This window comes from Pteronotus mesoamericanus, unplaced genomic scaffold (assembly GCF_021234165.1).
Source record: "Pteronotus mesoamericanus isolate MK-2021 breed Mesoamerican mustached bat unplaced genomic scaffold, CSHL_Meso_final contig_265, whole genome shotgun sequence".
Lineage (NCBI taxonomy): Eukaryota > Metazoa > Chordata > Mammalia > Chiroptera > Mormoopidae > Pteronotus > Pteronotus mesoamericanus.
The window spans coordinates 1892558-1920143 of NW_026555113.1; the positions used below are offsets into that span (position 1 = coordinate 1892558).

The window sequence follows — 27586 nt, forward strand, 5'->3', positions numbered from 1 at the left end:
TGCCTGCGGCGGGGCAATGGCGGCGGACAGTGTGCGGTTTTGCTAGGTCACCGGATAGAGTCTCAGGTCAATAGAAATTGGAGTTTCCTGCTTTGAAACAAGAACGTGACCCTTCGGACAGATGTTTGCGTTGTCTGTATTCGTTTAATATTTAAAACCTACTTAAAGTCTTGCTGTGCTGGTGGGATTGTGAACGAGCGCGGCCGTCGTGGAGAAGAGCCTGGCAGCTCCTCGGGTGCTGACCTCGCGCCCGAGTCCGCCCAGGGGACGGGGGAGACGCCGGTCCCCACAGACACTTCTCGCGCGCGGCCACCGCAGCCCTGGTCGCGCGAGCCCGAGGCGGGGCAGCGCAGGTGTCCGTGGCCGGGCCGAGGCCGCGCACAGCGCGAGGCGGTCCTTCTGCCCGTCGCCCGGAGGCGGGCGCGCTGGCCGCCGCGGGGAGGGGGCGAAGGACGTGGTCTGCGGGGGGAGGGGGGCCTGCGTGCGCTTGGGGAGTGCGTTTCATGGTGTGTGCGTTTATGGCTGCGATTTTTTTAAGTCTTTACTAACTGAGTATTATTTTACTAATTCTCACCGATGGTTCCCTCCTCTGTTCAGGAAGAAAGGCGGAGATTGAAAAATGCGATAATTATCCAGTCGTTCATTCGAGGCTATCGAGACCGAAAGCAGCAAGTAAGTGTGCTACAAGCTGAGGAAGAGCTGCAGAGGCGCGAGCTCGTTTCACCTGGCGGCCGTCGCGTCTTAGAAGTGGAATCCATGTTGTGTTTTGTTTTTGAGATATTACTTATTTTTAGAGATGGGAAGGGAGGGAGAAAGAGAGGGAGAGAAACATCGATGTGTGAGCAGTTGCTTCTTACACGCCCTGCACTGGGGGGCCTGGCCCGCAACCCAGGCCTGCGCCCTGACTGGGGATCAAACCGGCGGCCCTTCGGTTCTCAGGCCGGCACTCAGTCCGCTGAGCTGCGCCAGCCGGGGCCATTTTGTGTGTATTTTTATAAACCTCTTTAACGAAAGTTTATCTTGATAGTAGTATTCCCCCAGTAACTAATTTTATTAATTTAGATTTACATAAAGATGGACAGGTAGGTGAGGTTTTTTTTTGTTTTTTTTGTTTGTTTGATTTTTTAAATAGTAAAATACCACCAGGCCAAACTGCAGCCGAAGGCCCCAGGAGGAGGGAGCGGTGGCAGCCGGTCTCCGTGGGTGTCGGAGGGGCTGCCCTGCCTCCGGGTGTTTGGGTTTTATTTGACCTGCTCCTGATGGCTCCCCGGCCACACGTCTTCGCTGTCGGCGTGCCGCCCCCTCCCCCGGAAAGTGTTCTGCTGGCACCCGACCCGGCGCGCGCTGCCCCCCGTGCTGACTGGGCGCTGCTTCCTTTGCAGTGTTCCATCCAGAGAAGTGCGTTCGACCGCTGTGCTGACCTGTCCCGGCCTGGCGGCGCTTTCCCCATCGCTAACGGCCCCAGCCTCACACTTCTGGTCAGGCAGCTTCTGTTTTTTTACAAACAGAACGAAGACTCAAAGCGTTTGGTGAGTGTTAGCTGCATTTTCACTTCTTCATGTTTACGTCAACGCCTGCTTTAAAACGTGGGTAGATGGCCCCTCCTTGGTCCCATCTTCCTCATCTGGGGCTGATGTGTTTGACCTCTTAAAAGTTGGTGCAGACTTTTAATGGGTTTGTTCATTTTTATTATGGAAAATTTCAAACGTAAGAGAAAGTAGAATAATAGTTGAGCCATGCGCTGTGGACCCAAGGCAGGTATGGACAGCCGGTTTCACACAGAACCTTCCACACCTGTGTCTGTGATCTCTGTAAATATTTTAGTATAAATCCCTAAATCAGAGGTTTCTTCCTTCCTTCCTTTTTTTTTCTTTTTTAAATCCTCGCCTGAGGACATGCTAATTGATTCTAGAGAGAGGGGAATGGAGGAAGATGGGTTGCGTCTTGGAAGGGCCCCCACTGGGGAGTGAACCTGCAGCCCAGCCACGCGCCCTGGCTGGAACCGAGCCCACACAGTCTGGGTTCAGGGGACAGCGCCCCACCCGCTGAGCCACAGCAGCCAGGGCACGGTCTCTTTCTTAAGACATCAAAGTAGACCTGGATCACTTAAATCTTAGAGGCTTCTAACGTGATCAGCAATGAGGAAGAGTGCGTGTTAATGGGAGGGATTTATATGAACATGTAGATGAATAATAGGTGCAGAGGACAAAGGACTACGGTATTGTCCTGGGGTTGGGCTTCAAATCCCCACACGGCCTCCTGAGCGAGCGAGACCGGACCACGCCCCGGAGCCAACAGGGAGAAGCCCGGCCGGCATCCCCGAGGGCAGGCTTTTCCCGCTCCCCTCTGGCTCTAGGGGAAGGCGGGTCAGGAGGGGGCGCAGGCGGCGATCTGCGTCCTTGCTGGGCCTGTCCGCCGGGTGTGCTGGGCTCCTGTCTTGGAGACGCGGGAGACGTGGTGCCCATGGGCTGTGGCCGTTGTCTCCCGAGCGCCCTCTCTGTGGAGACCGGCTCCCGCCCTCTCCAGGTGCCAGCAGGGTCCTGTGGGCGCGCCCCGCGGCTTGCCCGGGGCGCACCTGCACGGTCCGCCTCCGCAGCCAGGCCTGCAAGCTGGGGCGGGGAACGTGCCGGCCCCGGCCCGCAGCGAGTCCAGGCAGGCTGTCCTGCGCAGGGTCTGACGCCTGGAGGGAACTTACGCCATGGAGCCTGGCTGGCAGGACCGCAGTCGGCTTGGCTGTTCAGTGTGCAGACACGCAAGCCCAGTCGTCACACGTGGGGAGGTCCCCTGCCCAGCCTCAGGGCCCCCAGTTCCCACCGCAGGAGGGGGGTGGTGCCGGTGGGGATTCCGGTTGCGTGTCCCTGTGCTGCCCCACCGCACGCCTCCTTTGTCTGTTTTGGTGACTTTACATATGCTCTCTGCTAAAAGAGGGCACCATGGTTCCGTTTCTTTTGTGCGCAGTTTCTTCATATTATTCTGGAGTTAACAATGATCTCACTCCCGTTTAGTTTTCTTGGAATCCCTTGCTGACGTTCCCTTCCACCAGTACTGCCAGGTACTCCTCAGTGCCGTTGGCCGTGACTGACGCAGCCGGGTCGCCTGGCTCTGTCTCCCCAGCGGTCCCCCCAGCGCTGTCCGCCTGCCCCCCCGTGGGGCAGCGGCTCCCCAGGCCCGCCTCTCTCCTGCGGAGGTCTCTTGCCTGGCCTCCCCTCAGGTCCTCCTTCCCCGCTGCCTGTCTTGAGGCTTTCTTGGCTTACTCCCTGTGCCGCTGGTCCCTGTCCTCAGCCGGTCTCCCAGGGAAGGCTGAGTGGGAAGGGAAGTCGAGCCAGGTGTCCAGTGCAGCTCTCTGGACCGCGTCCCTGCGCGTGTCAGGGTTGTGAACACAGCGTCAGGTCCAGTCCAGAAAGTGCTCGAGGGTGGCATCAGGCTGCTGTGGGTTTTACTGCATAGACGGCTGGAAACCTTCCTGCCTAACATACTCACAACCTCGTTCTTGTCATTCCCCAAGTCGCCCTGTAGACTTGCACAGCGTGAAGTGACAGTGCGGCCTGTTCTTGTCGGCTCGGAGGCAGCGCCTGTTCTGGAACGCAGTGCGTGTCGGGCAGTGCAGGGCGCGTCTGCCTCACGCTGGGCCCCGGGGAACGCGAGCAGGGCCCCCGGGCCTCGGGTGGAGCGCAGGGTGCGCCCGGGCGAGCGTGTGGCCTGGGGCCCCGGGGCTGCCTCCCCGCTGCAGGCACACTGACAGGGGGCGTGCTTTTGCAGTGGGGTGTTCGCGGTTTGATAACATTTGATATCAAACAAGTGCCACTCTGGGAGAGAAACTCCTGAAAGATAACAAGGAGAGGTTGTGTGGTACATTTGTAACAAGCTGCGTTCAAGAGGCTGCCTTCGTTTTCTCTGGTTCTGGATGAGTTTTAGAAACCGAACAAATAGCACCTTCACGAATATAGGAAAGCAGAGAAGGTTCCTTGTTAGGTACTGTGTTTTTAAAGTCATTTGTTGCAGCTGCGACCGTGCACATAGGCCTCCCGGTTGCAGGTTTGGTGGAAATCGGTGGGCACCTGCCAAACTCGCTGACTGGTGGTCCTGTGCCGGGGGCAGGGAGTCTGGCCGCCTGCCCTGGAGCTGGCCTTTTCCCCCAGCTGAGTTGGGTACAACTGACAAAATTTTAAGATATTTAAAGTGTGCGCCATGGTGAGTTTATGTGGGTAAACACTATGAAACAGCTCCTCCCGCCCCGCTCGATAACGCAGCCATCAACTCAGATGTCACATGCCTGACCTCCTGGGAATAGTGGGGACACAGGCGCCGTTCCTGCCAGAGTTCCCTGGAGTTCGGGGGGTGGAGGGTCTGACAGGAGCGGGTGCTGGAGACACGGGGAAACGGGAAACAGGCACCGACCTATGGTTAGGGTTGCGTTTCTCCTGTGCCTTTATTAGGGGTTGCTGATCCTGCAGACGAATGGAATTTGCGTCCGACCTACAGGAGTTTTAAGCGTACAGTGTTGTAGTGATGAAGAGTAGCCTCGCTAGGATGCCGCAGTGCCGCTCCAAGGCGGGCGCCCGGCAGCGTGGGTGCGGCTCAGCGAGCCCCAGCCTGGAGGCGCCGCTCCCCCGCGTCTGCGGGTCTGGCGCCGCGTCCGTTCACCTCCCAAGGGTGCGGGCAGCGTTGCGTGAACGGGCGTCGTGGTCTGGGGAACAGGCGGCCGTGGGGCTGAGGGTTGTAACGTGTGTGTTCCGCTGTTTCAGATCTGGATGTGTCAGAATCTCGTCAAGCACAGCACGCTGTTTGTGCAGCAGCTGGATGGACCGGACAGGCTGACGTGCTTGTTTCAGATAAAAAGGCTGCTGAGCCTCTGCTGCAGGTAAGCCTGTCGCGGTGGGCGGCGTGTGAGCGCGGTGGTCGCTTCGAATGCCCGGGTGGACGCCGTCTGGTTTTCTCTCCCGATGGAGTGGGGCTTTGTTTGTTTTCGATGCTGTGGAGCCTCAGTTCTGCATATTGCAGTTCCTGCTCCTGGTGAGGCTGGCCTGTGGGAGCGACCGTGCAGTGTGGACGCCGTCCAGGCCAAGTGCCCGGCGACGTGCAGGCCACAGGTGCCGGGTTGCTGCGAGCCACACGGTGGCTCCACCCCGCCCCCCGCCCCACCCCCGTTGCTTCCTGCCCTGGCTCCCGCCCGTGGTGGCGGCAGACACTCCGCCCGGTGTGTCTCCAGACAGTGCAGCGGGCGCCCGGAGGGAGCCCGGGCTCGGTCCCGGGTGGGAGTTGGTAACAGGGCGCTTCATCACGGTGCGTCACAGCGGAGACCCACACTGGGGCGCTTCCCGGTGGCCGTGAGGCCAGCACGGGGAGAGACTGTGCGCCTGTCGAAGCGGAGCCCGTGGATCGGCCTCGCGTGACTGCCCCTCCGTCACCATGGGCTTGGCGTGTGTTGCAGTTGGTCCCGCCCGTGGCGTGTGACATGGTGACCCTCTCCTTCGGGCCGGCCGGTCGGCGACGTCTGTGCCGTCGGCCGCGTCAGGCAGCGGGGCCCCGTGCGGCTCTCCCGTGTCCTGCGGGCGCGGCCCAGGGGCGTTGGGAGCATGTCTTGCCTCCTGGGACCGCAGCCCTCCTGGACCTGACTGGGCTCCCCAGGCAGCCCCAGGCTTGGGGCCGTCCCCTCCCAGGGCCCCGGTGGAGGGCGAGGAGGGGCCGTGGCAAGTGGAGCTGGAAGGGGAGACAGCACATGGCCTCGGACAGTGGGGCAGGGGCAGTTTGTTCTTTCAAGAAACAAGCAACCCACTTCAAAAGACTGGGCAGCCCTGACCGGTCAGCTCCATGGGCGGGCTCTTGTCCCACAAAATAAAAGGCCCCCAGCGTGGCTCCTGGCCAGCGCCCAGGCCTGGGCTGCAGATCCGTTCGGTCCTGTCGGGGCGCGTGCAGCAGGCGGCAGCGGGTCGATGTTTCTCTCGCACCCTGATCTTTCTCTCTCCCTCTTTCTCCTTCTCCTCTGGCTAAATTAGATAAATAAAGTCTTTTTTTAAGATTGGGTAAAAGATTGGATCGCTTTTGAAAAGGAGACACACGAATGATCAGCACACACTTGAAAAGATACTCGGCGTCGTGCATGATCGGGGAGCTAGTGATCCCGGTCGCGTCGAAGCGCCCGTGCGCCTCCGCCAGGGTGGCCGTGGGTTTCAGTGCTGGCACCACGACAGGGAGCGGCCGGGGCTCAGCCTGCCGCTGCCCGTTGGCGGCTCCTCACGAGGCTGAGTGTCAGCCACCGGGGGCCCAGGGGTCCCGCGCCGAGGAAGTCGCCCAGTAGGGACGAGACGTAGGCCCGCACGAGGCTTGTCCTCGCACGGTCACGGCTGCTCCGTTAGCAGCGGCCGAGGCCTGGGCAGCGACCTCGCCGGGAGGTGGGTCCGTTTCCACTTGGGGTGAAACTCGGAGAGAACCTGAGGCGCGCGCACGCACTGCGGCTCCTTCTGCAGAAAATAGCAGGATGTGCAGGCCCGCCTCCGGGGGCGGGGCTGGTGGGGAGGGGAGTGGGAGGGCGGGGTTGACTTGAGCGGCCGAGGGACCCTCCGGGATGGGCGGTGGGTGGTGTCCTCTGCCAGGACGCCTCCTCAGGCCCGTGTCACGCCCGCGTCCCTGCGTGAACGTTATTGCGTGTGAGCTCTGTCTATGGAAAGTTGATTTTAGGAAAAGACACGGTCTGTTTTTAAGTAAGACTGGATTATGTGACAGCCAGCCTTTCTCTTCTGCCTATGATTTTCATACAGTTTTCTTGAGTCAAAATAATAGATGACTTAGGCCCAAGATAGGCGTTAGCCGGCCTGCGGAGGGGAGCACGGGCGGGCAGCGGGGAGGCGCCTCTTCCCTCTGGAGAGAAGAGGTGCGGCCCCCAGGCCTCCGCCGTCCTCGCGCTGTGCCGCGCCCACCCGTCTCTGCGGGCCCCGTGGTTGTGGCGTGCCGTCTCTGTGAGCCCGGTTCGGCGTGAAATAAGGACTCAGAAATAAGTGTGAATACAGGAAGTTCGGTATTTTCCTGTCTGCCTGGGTCCGGCCCATTTTCGGGGCATCCCAGTATGAGGACAGAGTGGCTCAAACACTTACCGTAGCGAGTGCCAGTGACTTGTGGGAGCTTGGGGGGTGGCATTGGCCGTCCAGCAAGTGTGTGAATACCTTCTCCCGTTTTTACAGGTTACTGCAAAACTGTAACGATGACAGTTTGAATGTTGCACTTCCGATGAGAACGCTTGAGGTGTTTTCATCCGAGAATACCTACTTGCCTGTTTTAAAAGATGCCAGCTACGCGGTGTCCGTCGTGGAGCAAGTTTTGTGCTACATGATCCAGAATGGTGAGCGGGGGCGGGGTGGCCTGCGGCCCGGCTTCGCACTTCCTCTGGGTATCGGGCGCGACTGCACGGTTGAGGGGCCTGCCAGGGCCACGCAGCTGATGTCTGTCCTCGCCGCCCCCAGCCCGGCCTTAGAACACGTGGTCGCCCCTTCACTCACTGTCCCTGCCGCTTGGAGATGAAACGAGGACGTCCGCTGCCAGCAGTTGTCCGGGCGCCGCTCACAGCGTGTCTGCCGCGCGGCGGCCAGGAGGCGCCCCGGCCGGTGCCTGTCCCGCTGAAGGCAGCACAGAGCCCTCCCCTTAGCCCCTGCAGGACCGGGAGGGACTGGGCCGGCCAGAGAGTCCGAATGTTTTTTCCATAAAAGGCAAGACACGTTTTTCATGCTCGCCAGTAACTTTATTGATCTGGACATTCGAGTATGTCAGCCATCTCCCGCGTGGTAGGATGTTGGTTGTTTGCAGTTAAGGTCTCGATTTGAGCGCCGTCCACTCCAACGGGCCCGCCCGACTGTGGCGTGGCACCAGCCAGGGGCCTCCCTCCCGCAGGAGACGTCACAGAGCACTTTGATGCACTTGATCAGTCCCAGCACCTTCTCTGTGCAACATGCGGGTCTTTTTTAGTGTTTCAGTTTTGTTTTTACTGTTCTTGAAATGATAAAGCATGGTGTGTTGAAAAAACTGCATATTTTCTTCCATCTTCAATATTAAAATGGCTGCACAAAACCTCACCCATTTTGATGCTTTTTTTAAAATGCATGCTGATAGGTCAGCTGTCACAATACAGTCCAACAAAATTGTTTTGAATGACATTAAAGACAACTGAGTGCTACTAGAGCCATCGAACAGAAAAAACCACACGACCTTTCTCGGCAGCGCAACACTTGGTCCGTCTGAATTTCCCTCCTCGCTGGGCGCTAAGCTTCTGCGCACCGACCTCTCCTGAAGGGGGCGCGTTGCGGGGAGTGTCACCGCCTGGGTCTGAAATGCCTCTGAGGATGCGTCAGTGGCCCCGTTTTGGAGGAGGACTGTGAGGTGCATGTGATTTTAAAATGTTTATGATGAATTAAACGACATAAAACGAAAACACTTCGGACCCTGACCCTCAGGGCTCTCCCAGGCAGGAAGCCAGGGCCCTTGGGTCTTGAGGGGTGTCCGTCGGGCCAGAGACGGTGCCGTCAGTCACGGGAGGAGCGGCAGGTGCTCCTGGAGAACACGGGGGAAGTGCTTTTGTTTTCTCAAAAGGTCGGGCTGGTCTCGGTTAAATCTAGCTAACTGAACCCTCAGGGTTAAAACTGCAAAAAATCAGTGAGGCTCTTACACTTCCAACCTTACTGTTTGGCTTAGGTTTTAATACAACAAGCTCTAGTTCGCTAAAAGATTAGGAAATTAATTAAAAATAAATTTGTGGAATTCAGTTTTTTAAAAACAAATTTGCAGTCATAGAAATGGTCCAGTGTATTAATTGATGTATGAAGTTTATGAATTTAAAGCTAAACGTTCAATTAGAATTTTTACTTTTCTCATTTTCTAGAGGTGTAAAGATAACTAAAATATGCCTTAGTTTGAAATGTGTCTAGGATTGGAAATACTTCAGAATCTTGCACTGAAACTGCTGCTTCTAGCACGTTCTGTGCTGTAGCTATTTTTCAGCTGTTTTTGGTAAATGTCTCCTGACATCATTAGTCTACACAACGTTGGCAGTCGGTGTGCTCCAGCTTGTGGTGTTGGGGGCCTTATGCACTGTGACGTGAGGTGACACTCTTGACACCCGCACTGGACCCTCGACGCCCTGGTGCCGCTTGGTCCACTTCGCGTGCACCTGTTCATGCAACTGAGGAGAGTGCGGGGACACCTTGACGTGGTCTCCTCATGCGTATTTTTAAAGTTCTCATTGTATTTACATCTTTTTAGTTTGATAGCAACAGAGCTTGCGAGGACCCCTGTGGTGTTTCCCTGGCCGTCGCTGTCTGGGGGGTCGGCAGTGGGCGGCCATCACCGCGGGCCTCACTGCGGGCGTGACGCGCGCGCACAGCGCCCCGGCCGTTCTCAAGAGCAATGCCGGGGGGGGGGGGGGCCGGTTTCCCGCCTGCAGCGCCCGGCATGTCGGGCCGGTGTGGAGGGGCTGCAGCTGCACCTGAGGAGCCTCCGCACCGCCTGGCGGAGAGGGGCAGGTACTGCTCCGAGACTGGGGGCTTGGGGCCGCTGGTGTCGCGGAGTTTCTGCTCATTGCGCACGCAGAGATCCCGCTGAAGGCTCAGGACGGCCGCAGCCGGCGCTGCCGCTGCTGCCTGCGCAGAGGTCGCCTTTGAAACGGTGGATGCCCAGCGCCCTTTTGTGATCTACCGAGAAGTGCTTTCCTCTGAAGGTGTTGGCGAGTCCTGGGGACAAGGCAGGACATGAGTGTGGCCCTCTGGTCCCATCAGAGGGCAGAGGTGCTCCTGGGAGCCGCCTCGGCAGGCCCGCCACCCCCCCCCCCCCCCCGCTGCCCTGAGAGAGGACTGTCTGAGTGCCAGCGAGGACGCAGCGCAGTGGTTGTAGCTCATCTGCATGTGTGAGTCCCGGCTCCACAGAAACCACGAAATGATGCCTGGGAGGGTGCTCAAGAGACAGACGTTTAAAACCGCAGCACGCGGGCCTTGTTGGTCCCTGACTCAGGCTGACTAGTTGGATAAAATGTATAGTATGAGTCGGTTCGAGCCTTGAGCACTGACTAGGTGTTTGTGATGTTAGAGAATTATTATTAATTTATTTTAGCTGTGATAATGGGATTTTTAAGAAAAATAAAGTTTTAGAGACTTCCAGTCAAGATGGAAGCATAGGTAAACACACTTCTCCTCGCATAACTACAGAAAAAAATTACAGCCACACGTCGAAGCAGATAGCACCTAGAAGCATGAGAAAGTCAAGCTGTGTGGAAGTCTGACAACCAAGGATTTAAGGAAGCCACGCCCATCCAGACGGGGTGGGGGGTGGGGCGGAGATGGGCGGAGTGGCGCGGGACCCCTGTGGCACCCAGAGGCGGCGGAATGGGTTGGGGCACGTTCACATGAGGCGGATATAGATCTGGAGGGCCACCCTGGGAGCAAAGGATCCCAAGCCAGACGCAGCCCAGGGTTTCAGCTCCAGGAAGATAAATCCCCATAACTTGTGGGTATAAAAACCAGTGGGGGTTGGGGCGGCTGAAGAAACTGCTGGATTTTCAGGAGGCTACACTTAAAGGGCCCACACAGACTTAGGACTCACGCAGGCCCACTCCTCTGGGACTCAGCACCAGGGCAACAACTGGAGAGGCAACAGTTGCCGACGGGGAGAAAGTGAAGTGACCGGAACCAGGGCAAGTGCCGGGCCAACCTCCAGAGGCCAGGCGGCGGCCCTGTCCCCTCTCTGGCCCCCCTCCCCCAACTCAGAGCCACAGAGCGGAGAAGCAGGTTGCCCCGCCCTGGCTATTACCTGAGGCTCCGCCCCACACAACTTACAGGCGCCTTTTCTACAACAGGCCACGCTACCGAGACAGGGAGTCCAAGCAGCTCTACCTGACACACAGGGTCAAACATAGGGAGGCTGCGAAAATCAGGAGACAGAGAAATAGGGCCCAAATGAAAGAACAGAACAAAACCCTGGAAAACACTCAGTGAAACAGAGGCAGCCAAGCGGTCGGAGGCAGAGTTCGAAACGCCGCTGTCAGGACGCCCCAGGAACTCAGAGGTGCAGCAACAACGTGCAGGAGACCCCGGCAGAAACGAAGATTACGTTCAGTGAACTAGAGAAAAACACGCAGGGAACCAGCCGTGGAGGGGAGGAAGCCAGGGCTCAAACCAATGATTGGGAACATGAGGGGGAAATAAGTATTCACTCGGAACAGCAGGGAGAAAGAACAACTCAAAAAAACGAGGATAGACTAAGATGGACCCAAGGAGGCCCACTCCAAGACACACCATAATAAAAATGTCAAAGAGTAAAGATAAAGAATCTTAGGAGCAGCAAGAGGAAAGCCACGAATTACCTAAACAACGGTGTTTCCATAAGACTGTCAGCTGATTTCTCAAATGAAACTTAGGGGGCTAGAAGGGACTGGCAAGAAGTAACAAAGTGACAAAAAGCAAGGATCTGCAGCCTAGATTCCTCTACCCAGCAAAGCCATCATTTGGAACGGAAGGGCAGATGAAGTGCTTCCTAGACAAGGCAGAGCTAGAGGAGTTCATCACCAAACCCTTCTTACGTGAAATTTTAGACTTATCTAAGAAAAAGAAGGTCAAAATGACGAACACTAAAATGGCAGTAAATTCACATCAGTGATTCAGTGCAAATAACAAACTAAGCAAACAACTGGCACAGGAACAGACTCACGGAAGTGGAGGTCACTTGGAGGGCTTTCAGTGGGGAGGGGGAAGAGGGAGACTGGGGGGGAGGTGCAGGGAATAAGAAGCATAGTTGGTGGGCACAAAATAGAGGGAGGTTAAGAACAGGATAGCAAACGTGGAAGCCACAGAACTTCCACGCACGCCCCATGGACATGACCTAAGTGGGGGAGGGGTGGGGGTTGCTGGAGGGGGGGCACCGGGTGGAGGGAGGCAAAGGGGGGAAAACTGGGACACCTGTGATAACACAGTCAGTGACGTGCACTTAACAGACGGACGTCCTTCTCTCCGACCGCGTGCGGAAGGCCCGTGTCCTGGCGCCGCCTGCCCTGAGCGGCGGGGCCGCGGCCGGTGGCGGCCGGTGCTCGGTGACGGGCTCGGGGGATCGGCCAGCGCGGGCTCCTTTGTATTCGTGAAGTTTCTTTGAATAAGTTGAAGAATTCACTTATACTTGGACCGATAAGAGTTTTATAAAAAGCGTTTTAAGACTGACCTGCTCTGTTCCTCGTTATGGGAAAAGGTACCGAATTTACATGCGCGCTTTTCTCTCCCTTTAGGGTATTACAGGTCTCTCTATCTGTTGATCAACAGCAGGCTTCCATCAAGCATTGAGTATTCTGATTTATCTCGAGTTCCCATTGCAAAAGTTTTGCTAGAGAATGTTCTAAAACCATTGCACTTTACATACAACTCCTGTCCAGAAGGTGCAAGGTAAGAATGGCATAATTTTTTTTATTTCATTATTTCCCAAGATCTGTATCTGACAGTAACTTTGACCCAGGATGCTATCTTAAATGATAGGCTTGAACGTCGAGTTTTTACTTTATTAATGTGACTCAGTTTAAAGAAAAATGTACTTTTTCTGTCTGGCCTGTACACTAACATAAATTTATAATTCTGAAGACCTGGCTACTTTCTCCTCTGCGGTGGCTGCGGAAGGTGCAGGGGCGCGGCAGCGGTTCCTTCCGCGTGCGCGGTTCGTTCCGGGGTGGTCTGGCTGATGCTGGATGCTTGGCCTCGAGTCCTTCAGAAGGCCGGTTTGAAAGTTACTTCACTCCCGCATTCTGTGAAAAGCATGCGTTCTCCCTGCCAGGCGGCAAGTGTTCGCGGCCTTCACGGAGGAGTGCTTGGCGGCACCTTTCACGGAGCAGATCTTCCACTTCATCCTTCCCGCGCTGGCTGACGCCCAGGCGGCCTTCCCCTTCGAGCCCTTCCTGGAGGCGCTGCTGTCGGTGGAGAGTGGGGCCGGCGGCAGCGCGCCCTGGCTCCTCTACGTCGTCCTAACCGTCGGTGAAAACCACCTGGGTACGCACGCCAGCTCGGTCTTCCCGAGCCCCGCGCGGGCGGCGCTCAGGTCCGCCGGAGGGGGCTGTGCAGGGCGGGCGTGGCTGGGGAGAGCACCTGGGCTGTGGGCCCCGGGGAGCAGGCTGGCCCCCCGCGGGCGGTGGCTGTCCACCACCCGGGGTGAGGCCGCTCCGCCCCGCGGGGCGGCGTGGAGCAGGAGCACCGGTGCGCGTGCGGGGCGTCTCCCGTTCACGCTGACCCTCAGGTGCCCGAGGACTGTCCGTGGACACGCCTGTGGCCCCCACGCCCACACACGACGGTCGGCGTCTCCGGGGCGCTGGCCGGCAGCCCACGGAGTGTAAGGAAAGCAGCACTGCCTCCCGGGCCCCTTTGGGTCGCCTTTGAGTGAGTGTCGTCCTTGGTGGTCCCGCACAGGTGCCCTCTCTGAGGACGGCCTGCTGCTGTACCTGCGCGTGCTCCAGGCCTTCCTGCCCCAGCTGCCGGTGTCTCCTGCCGGCGCAAGCTGCCAGGACTCAGCCAGCGACTCCGAGGACGACGGCGCAGAGGCCGACCCGCAGAGGGGCGTGCCGGTAAGCTCCCGGGCCGGCCGCGGGCGATGCGGGAGGGCGCTTTCGCCGGGCGGAGCCCCTGACCCCCACGGCCCGCGCCTCCTCCCGGAGGTCCCCGCCACAGTGACAAGTCCACCTGGCATTTACTGAGGCGCACGGCGGTGCTTGGTTTTCATGCAGAATAGGGTCGCGTCGTGTGTCAGTGTGGCCGCGGCTCAGGGAGCGTTTCCTAGACGTGCGGCGGCCGTTCCAGCGGGCGGCCCGCGTCTGTGGGTGGGAGAGCCTCCAGTGGCCACCTGGGTTGCGCTGTACCCACCCTGCACCCCGCCCCGTGAAGCGGCGGGGCTCCGTGGTTCCCGCCCGTGTGTGTGCACGCGCGGTCCGCCTCGGAGCGCGTCCTCCCGCCGGGAGGGGCCCGGGCCCCCGGCGCCGCCCCCTCCCTCTTCCCAGCCGCCAGGCGGGGGTCAGGTGCCTTCTCGCCGGCCTGGTGCACACCAGGGGACATCTGTTGGTAGTTTTTGCCAACTTTACAGATGGTAAAACTTACGGTTTATTTTTAAATAATAATGCGTTTGAAGTGCATTGTGACATTTATCTTTCTTTTTTTAAAGATTTTTATTTATTTTTTGGGGGTGAAGGAAGGAGAAAGGGAGAGAAACATCCATGTGTGGTTGCCTCCCGTGCGCCCCCCCCCACTGGGGGCCTGGCCCACAACCCAGGCCGGTGCCCTGACTGGGAATCAAACCTGTGACCCTTTGCTTCACAGGCCAACACTCAATCCACTGAGCCACCCCAGCCGGGGCTCAGATTTTTTTAATTGTTTTTTTTCCATGACCATTTATCCCCTTACAACCCCCTCCCTACTGTGTATTTTCAAGGGACAAAAAGCTGTATGTCACATACACATACATAGTTTGTGTGTCAAGCGATAGGCCTGCTGCCGACCTCTCTCTCTCTTAATTACACAACTGAAATGGCCTCAGGTGCGGCTCTAACCGGTTCTAAATATTTTTGTCAGGTTACTGCAGTCTCATTTCAGGGGGGACGCAGGGGCAAGGGCCCTGGTTTCCCAGGAATTAGTCCTCAGGATGGAGGGGGGCGGGAGAGCGTGGGCGCTGCCCCTCCCGGGTTCAGACAGCTCTTTGTGGGGTGGGTGAGAAAGCGCCTCGGGCTGCGCGGGGCTTCCGGCCGGGAGGGTGCGCTGCCGGGGGGCCTCTGTCCGCACTCAGGACTCTACCCCAAAAAGCAGCTTCACTGTGTGGTCGCAAAAGAATTGGCATCCTGCAGGCAGATGGAGGTAAAACTTTTGTTTTTAGAAGTTTTAGAAGACAGTGTTTTAATACTTGGTGACCTTCTGGAGAATCCATGAAATTACAGGTTTCTTTTAACACACCACGTACTTGGTGTCCACACGAAGAGGAGGCCGTGGGCGGTGCCTCGGTGGAGACCGGGGCGCGCGCCCCCCCCCCCGCCCGACACGGGCGGAACACGGAGGGTGGCACGCAGAGCGGGGGGGCCTGGCCTGTCGCCGGGGCGGCCGGGGCGCCGCCACCGTTCACACGTGCGGGGGCCCGCCCGCGAAGGGGGCGCTCCGGAAGCAGCGGCACACACGCAGCTCTGACGGTTTCCACTGGGTGCGTCTCATGGGACGAATCCAGTTTGCCAGACAGAACGTACTGCTTTCATCTCTAAGACAATGTTTTATTTGGTCGGGTGTTATAAGTTACATAAATTATATCCATCCCAGTGTTCAAACAGCATAGTCAACAATATCCAGTGTTCCATGTATGTATGTATAGCTATTTTCATGTATATACATATGTGAAAGTATGTATGTTTTTGATTGATACCCCACATGACTCAACTATGTAGAGCGTTAGCTCAGGTGTTATTCAGTGAATCATCTAGAGAAATTAAGACATAAAATAACAGGTTTGTGTATTTCATTTGCTTTTAAGTGTTCTTTAATATTCTACTTCGCTTAAACTGATCGCTCAGATAATTTACAGTGGAAACGCTGCCGACGATGGTGTATGTTTGCAGACGTATGCTCAGTGCAGTGCAGCCTGAAAATAGGAAATGAGTTTCTCTCCAGCTGTAAACCCTGGAGACGCTGTCCCCCCAGCAGGCAGGGTGGGCGTGTGCAACCCCCGCGCGGCCACGCTGCGCAGACACGCCGCCACACCCGGTTTCAGAAGACTTTGGGGGCGCATCACAGGGATGGGGGGGTAGATAAGGCCTGCCCTGCGTTTTGACCTGAAGAAAAACGGGTTCCTGTGTGTACCACGGGGGTAGGTCCCACAGAGCATGGCTGACGTGCAGGGCCCGCCGATGTGTTTCAGGCGGACGGACGACTGTCGCTGCCGTACATCACGGAGGAGTGTCTGAAGCGCCTGGACACGAAGCAGCAGACGAACACCCTGCTCAGCCTGGTGTGGCGGGACTCGGCGAGTGAGGAGGCCTTCACGCGGATGGCCTGCATCTGCCACACGCTCCTGGTGCAGCAGCGCCTGGCGGTGCCCCGAGTCAGGCAGGTGCCCGCGCCCCGCCCCGCCCGCCCCCCGCCTGTGCTTTGCGCTCAGCCTGCGTGGGGCCGCCGCTGTCCTCAGTAGGACCCGACGTGGGGCTGCTTCTGCCCGAGTGTTTCACAAGAAACAAAAGGCGGGCTTCCTCCCAACCCAGTGAGCCCTGTTGGAGCCCCCACCTGGCTGGCGAGGCTGCAGTGCCCGGGAACGTGGGCACAGACGGAGCCGGTCGGCCTCTGCCGAGGCTCCCGCGTGAAGGGGCCGGGCCCCAGCCGCCTGTCCCGGAAGTCGGGCCAGGCCCACGGTGGGAGAGCCGACGGTGACGCGCCGTTCTGGGCGTCTGCACGCTGCTCTCTCGCCAGCTTGCCGGGACCGCTTCCTCTGGCTCTCCCATGTTTTTGGATTTCAAAACTTGGAAATAATGTTTAAGAGCAACAAAACAAGCAAGTTAGAATGGGTGATTTGTGCTTAGATAACTGAGATGTAATCTTGAGCTGTATTTTTCTCTAATGTTAAGTGATAGTTTAGCAATTTGTAAGAATCTAACAGAAAACCGTGTAATGGAGCACAGCGCAGAATGGCCGGCAGGTCTTCCGGGGACCAGGGCCCAGGTCCAGGGGCCGCGGGGCAGCTCTGGCGGTGGCAGCCCCTGCTCTGAGCCGGTGACCGGCGCCACTTCGGGACACTGCTCGCCCACGGCGGGATGGGGGCTGCGCTGTGGTCAGGGAAGCCTCCCCTGAAGGGGACCACGGGGGACGGCGGCGGCAGAAACAGCCCTGTCGCGGGAGCGCGGCCCTTCCGCGGCACGGGTCGGGCGCCGGGCGGAGAGCTCTCCGGCCCGCTGCAGGGGGGCAGGCGGGGCGCCCGGGCACCCAGTCCCCGTTGCGGGCTGTCACTGCCCGCACCAGGCTCCCGGGCACGGCGTCCCCTGAGGCCTGGTCCTGGGGCGTGGCGCCTGCTCCCTTGGAGGCGCTGCTCCCGGAGCCTTAAGGTGTAGCCATGTTAGGTTTCAAGCGTCTCGAGCATTTTTTCATCGCTCATGAAATGGCAGATAGGCCTACATTAAGGGTTGTAGGTTTCTAACTGCTTTCAAGTCTTTTAAAAAGGTGTTTGAAACAGGTGCTCTCCAGTCCGCGGAGGCTTGCTCAGCGTCTCGTTTCCAGGCAGGGCCGTGCGGTTTTGATCTCTGTTTAGCATTGATTGTCAGGCTGCGTGAAGGAACGCAGAGCGATTTCTGAGGTGCCCGTTTAAGTAAAATGAGGAAGATGGAGAACAACGTGAATAATAACCCCTTCCTGTGTCGGAAAAGTAAGAGTGGGTATCGGTTCTGCTCTGTAGCTTCCTTTTCTCACTTAAACACCTGTCTGCAGAGACGCCCCCCAGGCCATCCGCAGCCGCGGCCCCGGCGGCCCCTCTCTTGGACGCCTGGCACCTGCCCCTCCGCTGCGGTGACCCTGCCTTGACTCTGGGCGTCTCCTCCTTGGCTTCCTCCGCGGGTCTCCTCTGTCCTGTCTCACTGTGCCCTCGGCTTGCGGGACTTCTTTTTCTGTTAACCTTCTAGTCCTGCCCACGCAGCGGACTCCCGGGCGACCCCTCTCTGGAGCCCCGGACTCCTGCTCGGCGGGCGCAGGGCCCCTCCCCAGGCCCTGCTCCGGGTCCCGCTGGGCCGCCTTGTAGGGAGCCACCAGCAAAGCAGGGCTGCCGCGCCTCGGCCGCGGGACAGTGCACACCTGCTCCTCGGTCACGCTCGCCACGTCACACACGCCCAGCAGCCCCTGAGCCGGTGACCTCGGCCGCTGTCGTCCCACAGAGAGCCCTGCGAGCGCGACCGGGCCTTCGGCTGCGGGGCGGCCTCCCCCGCGAGGGTGCGACGGCCCGCGTCGCGGTTTGCCAGGCGGAAGTGTCACCGCATGCCCAGCCCCGGTCGTGCCCCGCTCCTGCTTAAGCATTGCCAGGCGCCCCGTTGGCATTCGCGGGCCTCGGCCCCGCGGTCCCCGCTCCTCCCGGATCCCGGGGGCTGCCCCTCCGCCCTCCCCCTGCGCACGGCGGCTGTCTCCGTCTGGAAGTCCGTGCTGCGGTGGCACTGCCAGAGGCCTCCCTGTAGGAGCCTGTAGGCTGAGGTCCCCGCTCGCTCCACCGCAGTGACGCGGCCTTGAGGTGGGGGAGAGGTTCGCACTGAAGGCCCCGGGTGGGCGGGCCTGCTGTTTGAGACTTGGCTCTTTGCTCTGCTATCCAACAACCAGCAACAGACCCTGAAAGGTGGTGGTTCAGGGATCGGAGGGGTGGCCATCACCATTTGCCCAGTTTTCACCGTTACCACAGCACATGCTGACTTTCCTCCCGAGATGGAGCGGCCGTTCGTCCGTCGCTGGAGTGGGGCCGGTGCGCGCCCCCCGCCCTCCTCTCAGCCCTGGAGACGTGCTCCTGGCCCTCGACCTGCATGTTCACGTCTGCAGGCCTTTGGGGCGGGAGGGTCATGCAGGGGACCCCACAAAGGCAAACGCAGGGTGGTGCAGAGTTGTGGTCCGCTGTTCATGTTTTTATAAACAAATTTTTATAGTATTTTAGAAAAATACTGGAGAGGTGCCTACAGGTAGAACCGTTGGGATTTTTGCCTGTGATTTTATGTTTGCTTTCATTATCGGTGATGGTTTTGGTATGATCAGTACATTTAAAGGGCTGCTGATTCCGGTTATAATTTGCATTCTGTTGCCCTGGTCAGGGCGGCTCAGTTGCTTGCAGCATCGTCCCGTTAACCGAATGGTTGCGGGTTTGATCCCCAGGCAGGGCACATGCCTGGCTTTCGGGTTTGGTCCCTGGTTGGGGCGTGTGTGGGAGGCAACTGGTTGATCCTTCTCTCTCACACTGATGTTTTTTCCCCCCTCATCTTCTTTCTCTAAAGTGCCACGAAAAAATGTCGAGTGAGAATAAAAAAAATATTTTTAAACATTTGTGCACACAGCGGGGTTACTGTGGAGTCTGCTTGGAAGTCAGTGCAGAGGATGAGCCGGCACAGCTGGCACGGTCGCCGGGGCGCATCCTGCCTGTGGAGCCGGGGCTGTGCCCGTCCCACTCAGCACCGTCCCTGGTAGTGGGTGTCAGACTTCCAAGAACTTTCTAAATGTGGGTGAACGGTTGTTTCCTAGGGAAAGCACAGGAACCTGGAAGAGGCCTATGTGAAGGCTGCTGAAAGCTTTTGTACTTGGTGTGTTCGAAAAATAGTGTTAAGAACTAGTGGGGGAAGGGGACCCGGGGAGCCCCCGGTGGCGAGGTTGCTTGCCCGTCGGCTGCCTCGGCAGCCCGGCGGAGGCCCGTCGTGGAGGGGGCTCCGTGGTGGCGTGGGCGGGGGGCACCCCCCAGCATGCCTTGTGGGGCCCGCCTGGGCGGCCTGTGGTGGGAGAGCTCGTGCCTCCGCTGCTTCCCTTCTGCCCCCCGGGGCCCCGCAGGCTGCAGCCCTGGCCCCCTGCCCACGCCGGTTCGCTCCCAGGGCGTCTGCACCACGCAACGCGCAGGCGTCACTTTTCACGTGTCCCGGTAATTCATGTGCAGGGTCAGTAGTTTGTTGGGTTGTCTGTTTGGGGACTAACTCAGGAGACACAGCTGTTTTGATGTGGCCTTTCAGGTGCGTGTGGGGAGGTGCCAGTGGTCCTTTTTGTAAGTAAACGTGTCCCGAGAGGCTGTGTGAGGAGAGCGCTTTGTTCCCACCTGTCCGCGGAGTGTCCGTGTGACGGGTTCGTACCAGGGTGCTAACGCGGGTTCTTTCTGGGGAAGTGGGAGACCTTGCTCATTTTCTGTTGCCTCATTGTGTTGGTAAAGAAAAAGAAAGGAAGCAGACCGTTTGAAAACTTGTGGTTTTTTGCATTTTTGAGTGCTAGATTTACTATTTATATTTAACACAATTTTAAGAAATCTTGGTATCAGTAAAATTATGCTAGATAATATATTTAAGAGAACTTTTTCTCAACTGAAGAGAAATAAGGCAAGGAAATACTACTTTCTAGAATTCTCTTGGGTTGAAAGTTCGTATTTTCCATGCATATTTTCTCATCCTGTCTCTTGCGTAGTTGTCTGTCCCCCTCTTCGATGGAAAACCCTGGAAGGGCAGGGAACCCCAGCTGGAGCCCAGCTGCGTGCAGGCCGCCTACCCAGGTGGGCTCGGCCCCCGAGGGGCCTTGGGCGGGGTTTGCCGGCCGCTCACCACAGGGCCCCGGGCTTCTGTAACTTACCTGTGTCGTTTATTATTTCTTTTCATTATTGGATTGAATTTAAGAAATTTTTTCAACCTAATTTTGAGACTCGCCCAGCTGGTGCTCCTGTGGGCTTTGTAGCGTTGTTACCCCTTTGTCATGGTGTGTACTTGCGACAGACACACCCACTCTTTGGAATTGCCCATCACATGTTTGAGCTGGGAAAGACCTTAGAATTAAAGTTCGTGTTCTCTTGGAAACATTGCCACATGGCGTCTGGGCAGCGGTGAGGCTGCGGGGCCTGGCAGAGTCTGCCTAGCCTAAGATTTCTTCAGCGTGAGAGCGGACCCCCCACACCCCGCTCCCCTCCCCCGAGCCTCGTCCGCCGCCACTCGGTCCCACGCGGGGCTCCTGTGCTTCTGCGGTGGTCCCCGCCGGCCTCGTTTCTGACTGTGACATCATTATTGCAGAGTGTGTCCTGCTTCAAAAGCGTGGGGCGGGGCAGAGTCGCTGACAGATGAGCCACTAATGTGGTTCCTTCGTTCTTAAATGAAATTGATGTTACACAGAAGCGTTTTTAATCTTTAAAAAATTTGTTTAGATTTAAATTACGTTGTAGATTTTGGTTAACATTTAAAGTAAAGATATTATTATGTGCTTGTTTCAAGAATTGTGACTTCAATTGCTAAATTCAAGTTTTTAAAGTGTATTATTAGTGATAACGCTAGTAACATACGACGCCGTAGCATGTGTGCTTATATATTGCAACACACCCTCAGGGGAGCACGCTCTGCTGTGAGCCCCGGGCGCCCGGCTGCGCAGCACCCGCGGCTCGTCGCTTTTGCGAGGAACTGTGTTGAAAGAGCATTTGCTGACTCTTCTCTCCCCTTCCTTTTTAGGCTTCTCTACAGCTTAGCCTTTAATGCCAGGTTTCTGAGGCACCTTTGGGTTCTCATATCTTCAATGACAACACGGATGATCACAGGGTATGTGGTGCACATGGACTTATAAATTGAGCTTAAGGACGTGGGACGTGGCGGCCTCTTTAAAAATACTGCAAGGTATTCTTCAGCACTGCTTCTCTCTGGCTTATTTCCTGTTAGACGTTAAGTTTTAGACGGCCTCACTGTCACAAACAGAAAAAACCCGTGCCGGTTTTACAGTTGTCTGTCTGTCTGCAACGTGAGGGGTGCGGCTGCACCGGAGGGTGAACCTGTTTTAAAAATTCTAGTCTCTTGGAAACGACAGACCCGAAACTTTCTTTGCTCCATAGCACTTTCCTGTGCTTTTGATAATGAAAATACAAATTTGAAGCAAATGTAGCACTTTACACAAACACAAAAAGATGTGAAATTTGGTAGAAGTTGGTTTTTTAAAACTTCATGTTTTAAAAATGTTGAAATAATTTGGTATTTCTTACCTGAACCGAGAACCTTCACTACACGCGTTGAAGTGAAGAAGCAGAGAACTGAATACTCGTGGCGAACTGCCCTCTTGCCGTTACCATGGTGGATGCCCCCCTCAGGGGTCTAGCTGACCCCTCGCTGTCAGTCAGAACAGTGACGCGTGTAACTCCGCTCCCTGGGGACTGACGCTCGCAGCGGAGCTGCGTGCGACCCTCGAGTGCGGACGGGGCAGCGCCGTGCGGTGAGGGGCCGCTCGCGGGGAGCCCGCCCCGCTCTCGGGCAAGACTTGGGAGGAAGAGTTTCTTTTCATTTTGGGCTTTTTTCCTTTTGGAGGCAGGGGACAAGGAGTTGAAGGAAGGCATTTTTGGTGGGTGAGGGTGGGGTGTCCAAAACCCCAGCGTGCAGGCGTGTGCGGCGTGAGTGGGCGCGCAGCGCCGTTGGCGGTTGGCGGTGCGGCGAGTCCAGGCGCCCCGCGCTTCCCGGCAGCGCGTGCAGATGGCGGAGGCCCGTGTCTGGGCCTGAGCGCGTGGGCGGCCAGCCCTGCGGAGGCTCTGGGTCCCGGCCCCCGTGCGGGCCGCTCTCGGGGACCGGGGTCTGCTGGTAACGGGGCTCGGCGGTAAGGTCCTGGGTGGGCCAGAAAGCCCCTCTCAGGTCTCCCCCCTGTGGCTCTAGGGGCTGGCTCGGGGGCTCTAACTGCACTCTAAGCCATCTCGTTCGGTCGTGCGGTCGCAGCTGTCGTATCCGCGTGCACTGAGAAAAATCAAAATTGGTGATTTTTTGTGCAGCCATCTTAATAGTGAAGATGGAAGAAGATACGTAACATTTTCGGTGTACTATGCCTTATTATTTCAAGAAAGGTAAAAACGCTACTGAATCACAAAAAAAGATCTGTGCTGTGTACGGGGACGTGGAACGTGTCAGAAGTGGTTTGCGAAGTTTTTGGTCCTGTTGCCATTTTGGCCAAATAACTCTGCTGTGGGGCTGCCTTCTGCACGGGAAGGTGTTGAGCAGCGCCCTGGCCTCCCCACTGGAAGACAGCGGTGCACTCACAGCGTCCACATCGACACAGCTGCTGGTGAACGTGAAAAACAGGTCTCTTATTTTACGGGAAAAGCTTTTTGGCCGGCCCAGTCCTTCCATGCTGTTTTCCATTTACTTTCCCTGCATCTTGCGGGAGGAAAGGAGGCCCCGGTGGCCCCACTGCAGCGTCGGGGGCTGGCCTGCGGTCAGCGCGAGGCACAGAGGCCAAGGGGAGGGGGACCCGGACGTCTCCCTGTGCTTCTCGTTTTCAAGCCAAGTGGGAGGCGTTAGGGTTGCTTCGTTTTGCCTTTGGTGTCTCTCCGCTGCTGAGGCCTCCGCCGCCTGGGCTCTCCCGGGTGGCGGTTTGCAGGAGACAGTGGAAGGCGGGCTCCTCGGGGCAGGAAGTTGCCGCGGGCCCAGGCATGTCTCCGCCTGGCAACGGAGGCCACCACCTGTTTGTCCGGATGACCGCCCCATGCTGGGGACGGGGGTCCCGGTGCGGGAGAGACAGAGGAGGGCTTACACTCCTTTTTCAAAAACTCACTTTTTCAAAAGCCAGTATGAGAACTTGAGTTTCTTTTTATTTGTTTAATTTATTAAAATGAAGTCCCTCAGAAAACTTGGAGTGTATTAATCCTGATATTTAAATCTTATATTTACCATTGGGATAAAATGCGCGATTTTTCTGATCAGCACGGAGTCGGGCTGGAAAAGGAGCACCGCTGGGGCCTCTGAGCTGGGTGAGCGGGAGCCTCTGAGTCACCGGCCTGGGCCTGCGGGGGCCGGGGGCCGGGGCGGGGCCTGCGGGCTGCCTGGTGGCGGGGCTGCAGGGGACGGCCCAGGAGCACAGGCCAGCCGGGCCTTGCTTCCATGGGGCGCCCTCCGGGGGGCCTCTGCTCGAGAGGCCAGCGGCACGGTCCTCCGGGCCCGAGGCCGGCCGGGCGCCTTGCTGGGCTCAGCCCGGCGGGGCGGCTGCCGTCGCATGTTGCCCACTGCTTTCCCCGCGGTCGCCAGTGGTGGGGGGACTCGGAGCGGCCTGCCCGGGAAGTGCTCTCGGAACTCCTCTGAGGCAGGAGCGCATCCCTAGGCCTTCCCGTGGGGGTGGGGGAGTGGGAGCCTGGCCACGCAGGGCTGCCACGCTCACGCAGGGGGCGCGGGCAGGCCGGGCCAGGGGGACGGCGCGGGGGGGGGCGGAGGCCTCGCTGACGCCCCTCGTTGGCCACCCCGTCGCTGCCGCTCAGTGCCTCCCGCTGCAGCGCGGTCCAAGCCGGCGCCGGCCCCGCGGGGACCTGTGGGCCCGGCCTGCTTGTAGCAGCTGTTTGCACCGGTGTTCATGGCAGAGAACCATGGCAGAGAACCGGGAGCTGTTTCAAACGCGTCCCGGCTGCCGGGAGGCACCGGCGCCCTCTGACCCCTCTCGCCAGTCACAGCTTCTGTCCTTGGAACGAAAACGATTCATTTCTGCGCTTGCCTCACGGGGAGTCACAGAGGACAGAGGAGCGGGAAGATTGCCCGTGTTTTTCTGGGGCACCAGCGTGAGAATGTCACATGTGTGGCCGATGTGTGGGCGGCTCCTGGGGCCGGGGGCGGGGGCGGGGGGTGGCGGCGGCGGCGGTGGCTTTGAGGGCAAGGGTTCCTGGCTGTGGTGACCGCTGAAAGCATGTGTGTCACTTTTTTTAATTCAGGAATTTTTTAAAAAATTTCCACCCAAAGACATGCTTACTTACTTTAGAGGGAGGGAAGTGGGGGGAGAGAAACGTCGATGTGAGAGGGAAACATGGATCGGTTGCCTCTCGCAGGCGCCCCGACTGGAGACTGAGCCCCACCCAGGCCTGTGCCCCGGAGGGAACGGAACCGCGGCCGTTCGGTGCGCGCAGCACCACACTCCACCGCGGAGCCCCCGCCCCCGCCAGGGCTCAGGGGGTGTCTTTTACTTTGTGTCCAGCTGGCTCGGCCTGTACCACGTTCCCTTAAGTGTCATTTGTTCATCCGTCTTATCAATTATTTTTGTAGTTCCGCATTTAGTGGCAAAGCAACTAAAAGATACAAACCATTATTTTTACTAATATCAACAAAACACATGGCATTTTCGCTTCCATGTGTCGGCGTCACGTGGCTGGGTGGCCGAGCGGGCGTGGCGGGGACTGGCTTGGGAGGCAGTCCTGGCCCCGTCCCTGCCCGCCCGTCCTCCTGCCCACGCACAGCCTCCTCCTGCCCCCTGGCTTTGTCCGTGAGGTGGGATGGTTGTCTGTCCCTTCTAACATCCTCGGTGTGTCTCTGTTTTGGACCAGCCCCTGGTGTGTGACGTCGGTGCGTGCCGGGCTCAGCGCTCTGACCGCATGTGGAGTGGGGCGTGTGCGGGGCAGGTGAGGGCCGGGGCGCCGCTCCTGGGAGCAGCGCCCATCTGGGTCCCTGTGCCCAGCCCTGCTGACGGCGGTGCTGCCCCCTGAGCTGGGCTCCACAGGGACCCTGAGGCTCCAGGGCTGCAGCCCAGCCCCTCCAGCTCCCGGGGAGTAGCTCGCCACCCGCCAGGCCTTGCCTCCTGCCCGTCCTCGCGCTGAAGGGCGGGTGGCCGGCTGGTAGCGTCCTGACTCCTGGCCGCGCCTCATCTAACGCGCGCCTGCCCGTGGGTTGCGGAGACAGGTGTTCGTGGGGCCCACGGGACGGGCTGGACGTGCTGCCGGGCCCACGGGCCTTAGTGCTGAAAGAGCTGGCGGGGAACCTGTGGTAGCGAAAAGGCGGTAACACGCGGGACCACATTAAACCCCGAGAGAAAGGGACTGGGCTGGAGGCGCGAGAAGGGAGTGTAACACACACCGGCTCGTGCGAGGCGAGCCGACCCCGGGGCACGCTCAGGGCCCCCTCACTGGAGGCTGCTCCGCCGGGGCGGTGCGTGGCTCCTTGCACAGGCAGGCGCAATGGCAGCGCCGGGTGTGAGCCAGGAGCACGGAGGCCGGGTGCCCCGGCTGCAGCCCGGGTCCGTGGGCACTGCTGGAATGTTCCTGAATGCGGAGCAGCTGGTGAACTTCTCACGGGGCCGGAGCACTCAGCCTCTGTCAAACCAGAGAGGGGGTTTCACCACGGAAGCAAAGTGTGCGCCCGCGACAGGCGGGATGGACGCCCTGTCCTCTGAGGGCCGTCCTCGGGCCGGGCACACTCCGCACCGGCCAGGGCGGTGGAGAAGAGAGGTGGGCTGCCCCCGGTTTCTCGTGTGTTCTGCGCCGCCCCTTGGAGCAGATGCCGTGCTCCGTAAGTGCTCGTTCCCCGAGCCCGTCCGCCTGATGCCCTGTCTCCTGTCCCCCGCGCCCAGGTCTGCGGTGCCGCTGCTCCAGGTGGTCTGCAGGGGCTCGCCCCTGTCCCCCGAAGACTCCGGGCGCATCATTCCGCTCTTCTACCTGTTCAGCTCCTTGTTCAGCCACTCGCTGATTTCCATCCACGACAACGAGTTCTTTGGCGACCCCATAGAAGGTGAGGCTTCCGGGGAGCCCTCTGTGGTGGGCCCCTCGACTTGCCCGTCCGTAGGCGCGAGGGCCCCGCGCGCGGACGAGCCCTGGGGGGGCCGTGACGGGGCCGGCTTGTTTTTCAGGGGCCGGGCACAGGCCGTCCTCCCTGATGCCGTTCACCCTGGAGGAGCTGGTGGCGCTGTCCCGGAGCCTGCGGGACGCCTGCCTGGGCATCATCAAGCTGGCCTACCCGGAGGCGAGGCCGGAGGTGCGGGAGCAGTACGTGTCCGCGCTCCAGAGCGTCGGGGCGGCCACACGCGCCGGGCTGCAGCAGTGCGTGCAGACGGAGCGGGAGCGGTGGATCCAGCTGTTCAAGGTGGGGCCGCGGGGCCTTCCCGCAGAGCTGGCCAGCTCAGAGCGGTCGTTGCACGTTCGCTGTTGTTTCTTTTTCTTCTTTTTTCATTTTAGATGTCAGTTATGGGGTTTTTAACTTTTTTAAAAATCCAATTTCTTGTGGTGACATTGCTTACTAAGGTTATACGGGTTTCCAGTGTCCGTTCCTGCGACGCTTGAGCCGTGCGCTGCGTGCGCTCACCACGCAGGGCCGGGCCGCCTTCTGTCACCGCCTGTGTCTCCCTTCGCCCTTTTATGCCCCCAGCATGGACTTCTTTGAAAATCCCGTTTTTGCTTGTTAGACGCGTCTGTTATCAGTTGCCCTGGGTATTTCAGTGACAAGGTGAAGCGCAAATAAAATTTTTAATGTTTATGTTTTTATTTTCCACTGAAAGACCTCTTACAGATTTTCTCTCTGTAGTCTTACAAGACATTGAGGGAATAAGGTCATTGATTTAATGAAAGCGGAACATAAATTACTTGGAAAGACCCTCTCCTGTAGCCCCGCCGAAAGAGCGGCCGGCGCTGCCAGGGCCGCAGCGTGGGCAGGAGCCACCGGGGGAGGCCGGCGCCCGGGGGAGAGAAGAAGAAACAGGAAAGGGCGCTTGACTTGCCATGAAATTTCCGCGGCAAACACATCGCGTCAGCGAAACCCGCTCATTAAAGGCTGAGAGCAGAAGAAATGCATTTTCCAAATTGAGCGCTAGATTTACAGTCCAGTTAGGACGGGCGACCTCCGCGCACTAATGTTCGGTGCGAGTCGTCAGCTGTCCCTTCAGGTCTTTTATCACTGCTGTTGTCAAGCTATCTATTTAATTGAAAGAAGTTAATTGAATGAAAATGATCAACTAAGCTTGTATTAATATTGCTAATGGAACTCTCTCCTTGGCCATGTTTGGAGAGAGATGTCAAGCGAGACTTTAGGGAAGGACCATTAACGCCCGCACTTAACCCGACAGGCTAATTAAGGGCTGCTCGCTCCTCCGGCGGCCGCGCGGCCCCGGGCGGCCTGTCCCGCTAGCGCAGCCGCGTCTCGCTGGTGAGCGCGGCATCAGGAGCCGCGGGA

The 27586-nt window shown here is 58.4% G+C and overlaps 1 protein-coding gene across 1 annotated transcript in view; it reads left to right on the forward strand.

The window, feature by feature from the left end:
• Window positions 1–27586, forward strand: part of UBE3C (ubiquitin protein ligase E3C) — a 72801-nt gene that overhangs the window by 10848 nt on the left and 34367 nt on the right. Inside the window, exons 3-13 of the mRNA XM_054574785.1 lie at window positions 598–672; window positions 1383–1529; window positions 4746–4861; window positions 7179–7336; window positions 12251–12404; window positions 12787–12998; window positions 13413–13567; window positions 15889–16076; window positions 21158–21244; window positions 25995–26152; window positions 26271–26503. Coding sequence (XP_054430760.1) covers window positions 598–672; window positions 1383–1529; window positions 4746–4861; window positions 7179–7336; window positions 12251–12404; window positions 12787–12998; window positions 13413–13567; window positions 15889–16076; window positions 21158–21244; window positions 25995–26152; window positions 26271–26503 — 1683 coding nt within the window. The remainder of the gene's footprint in view (window positions 1–597; window positions 673–1382; window positions 1530–4745; window positions 4862–7178; window positions 7337–12250; window positions 12405–12786; window positions 12999–13412; window positions 13568–15888; window positions 16077–21157; window positions 21245–25994; window positions 26153–26270; window positions 26504–27586) is intronic.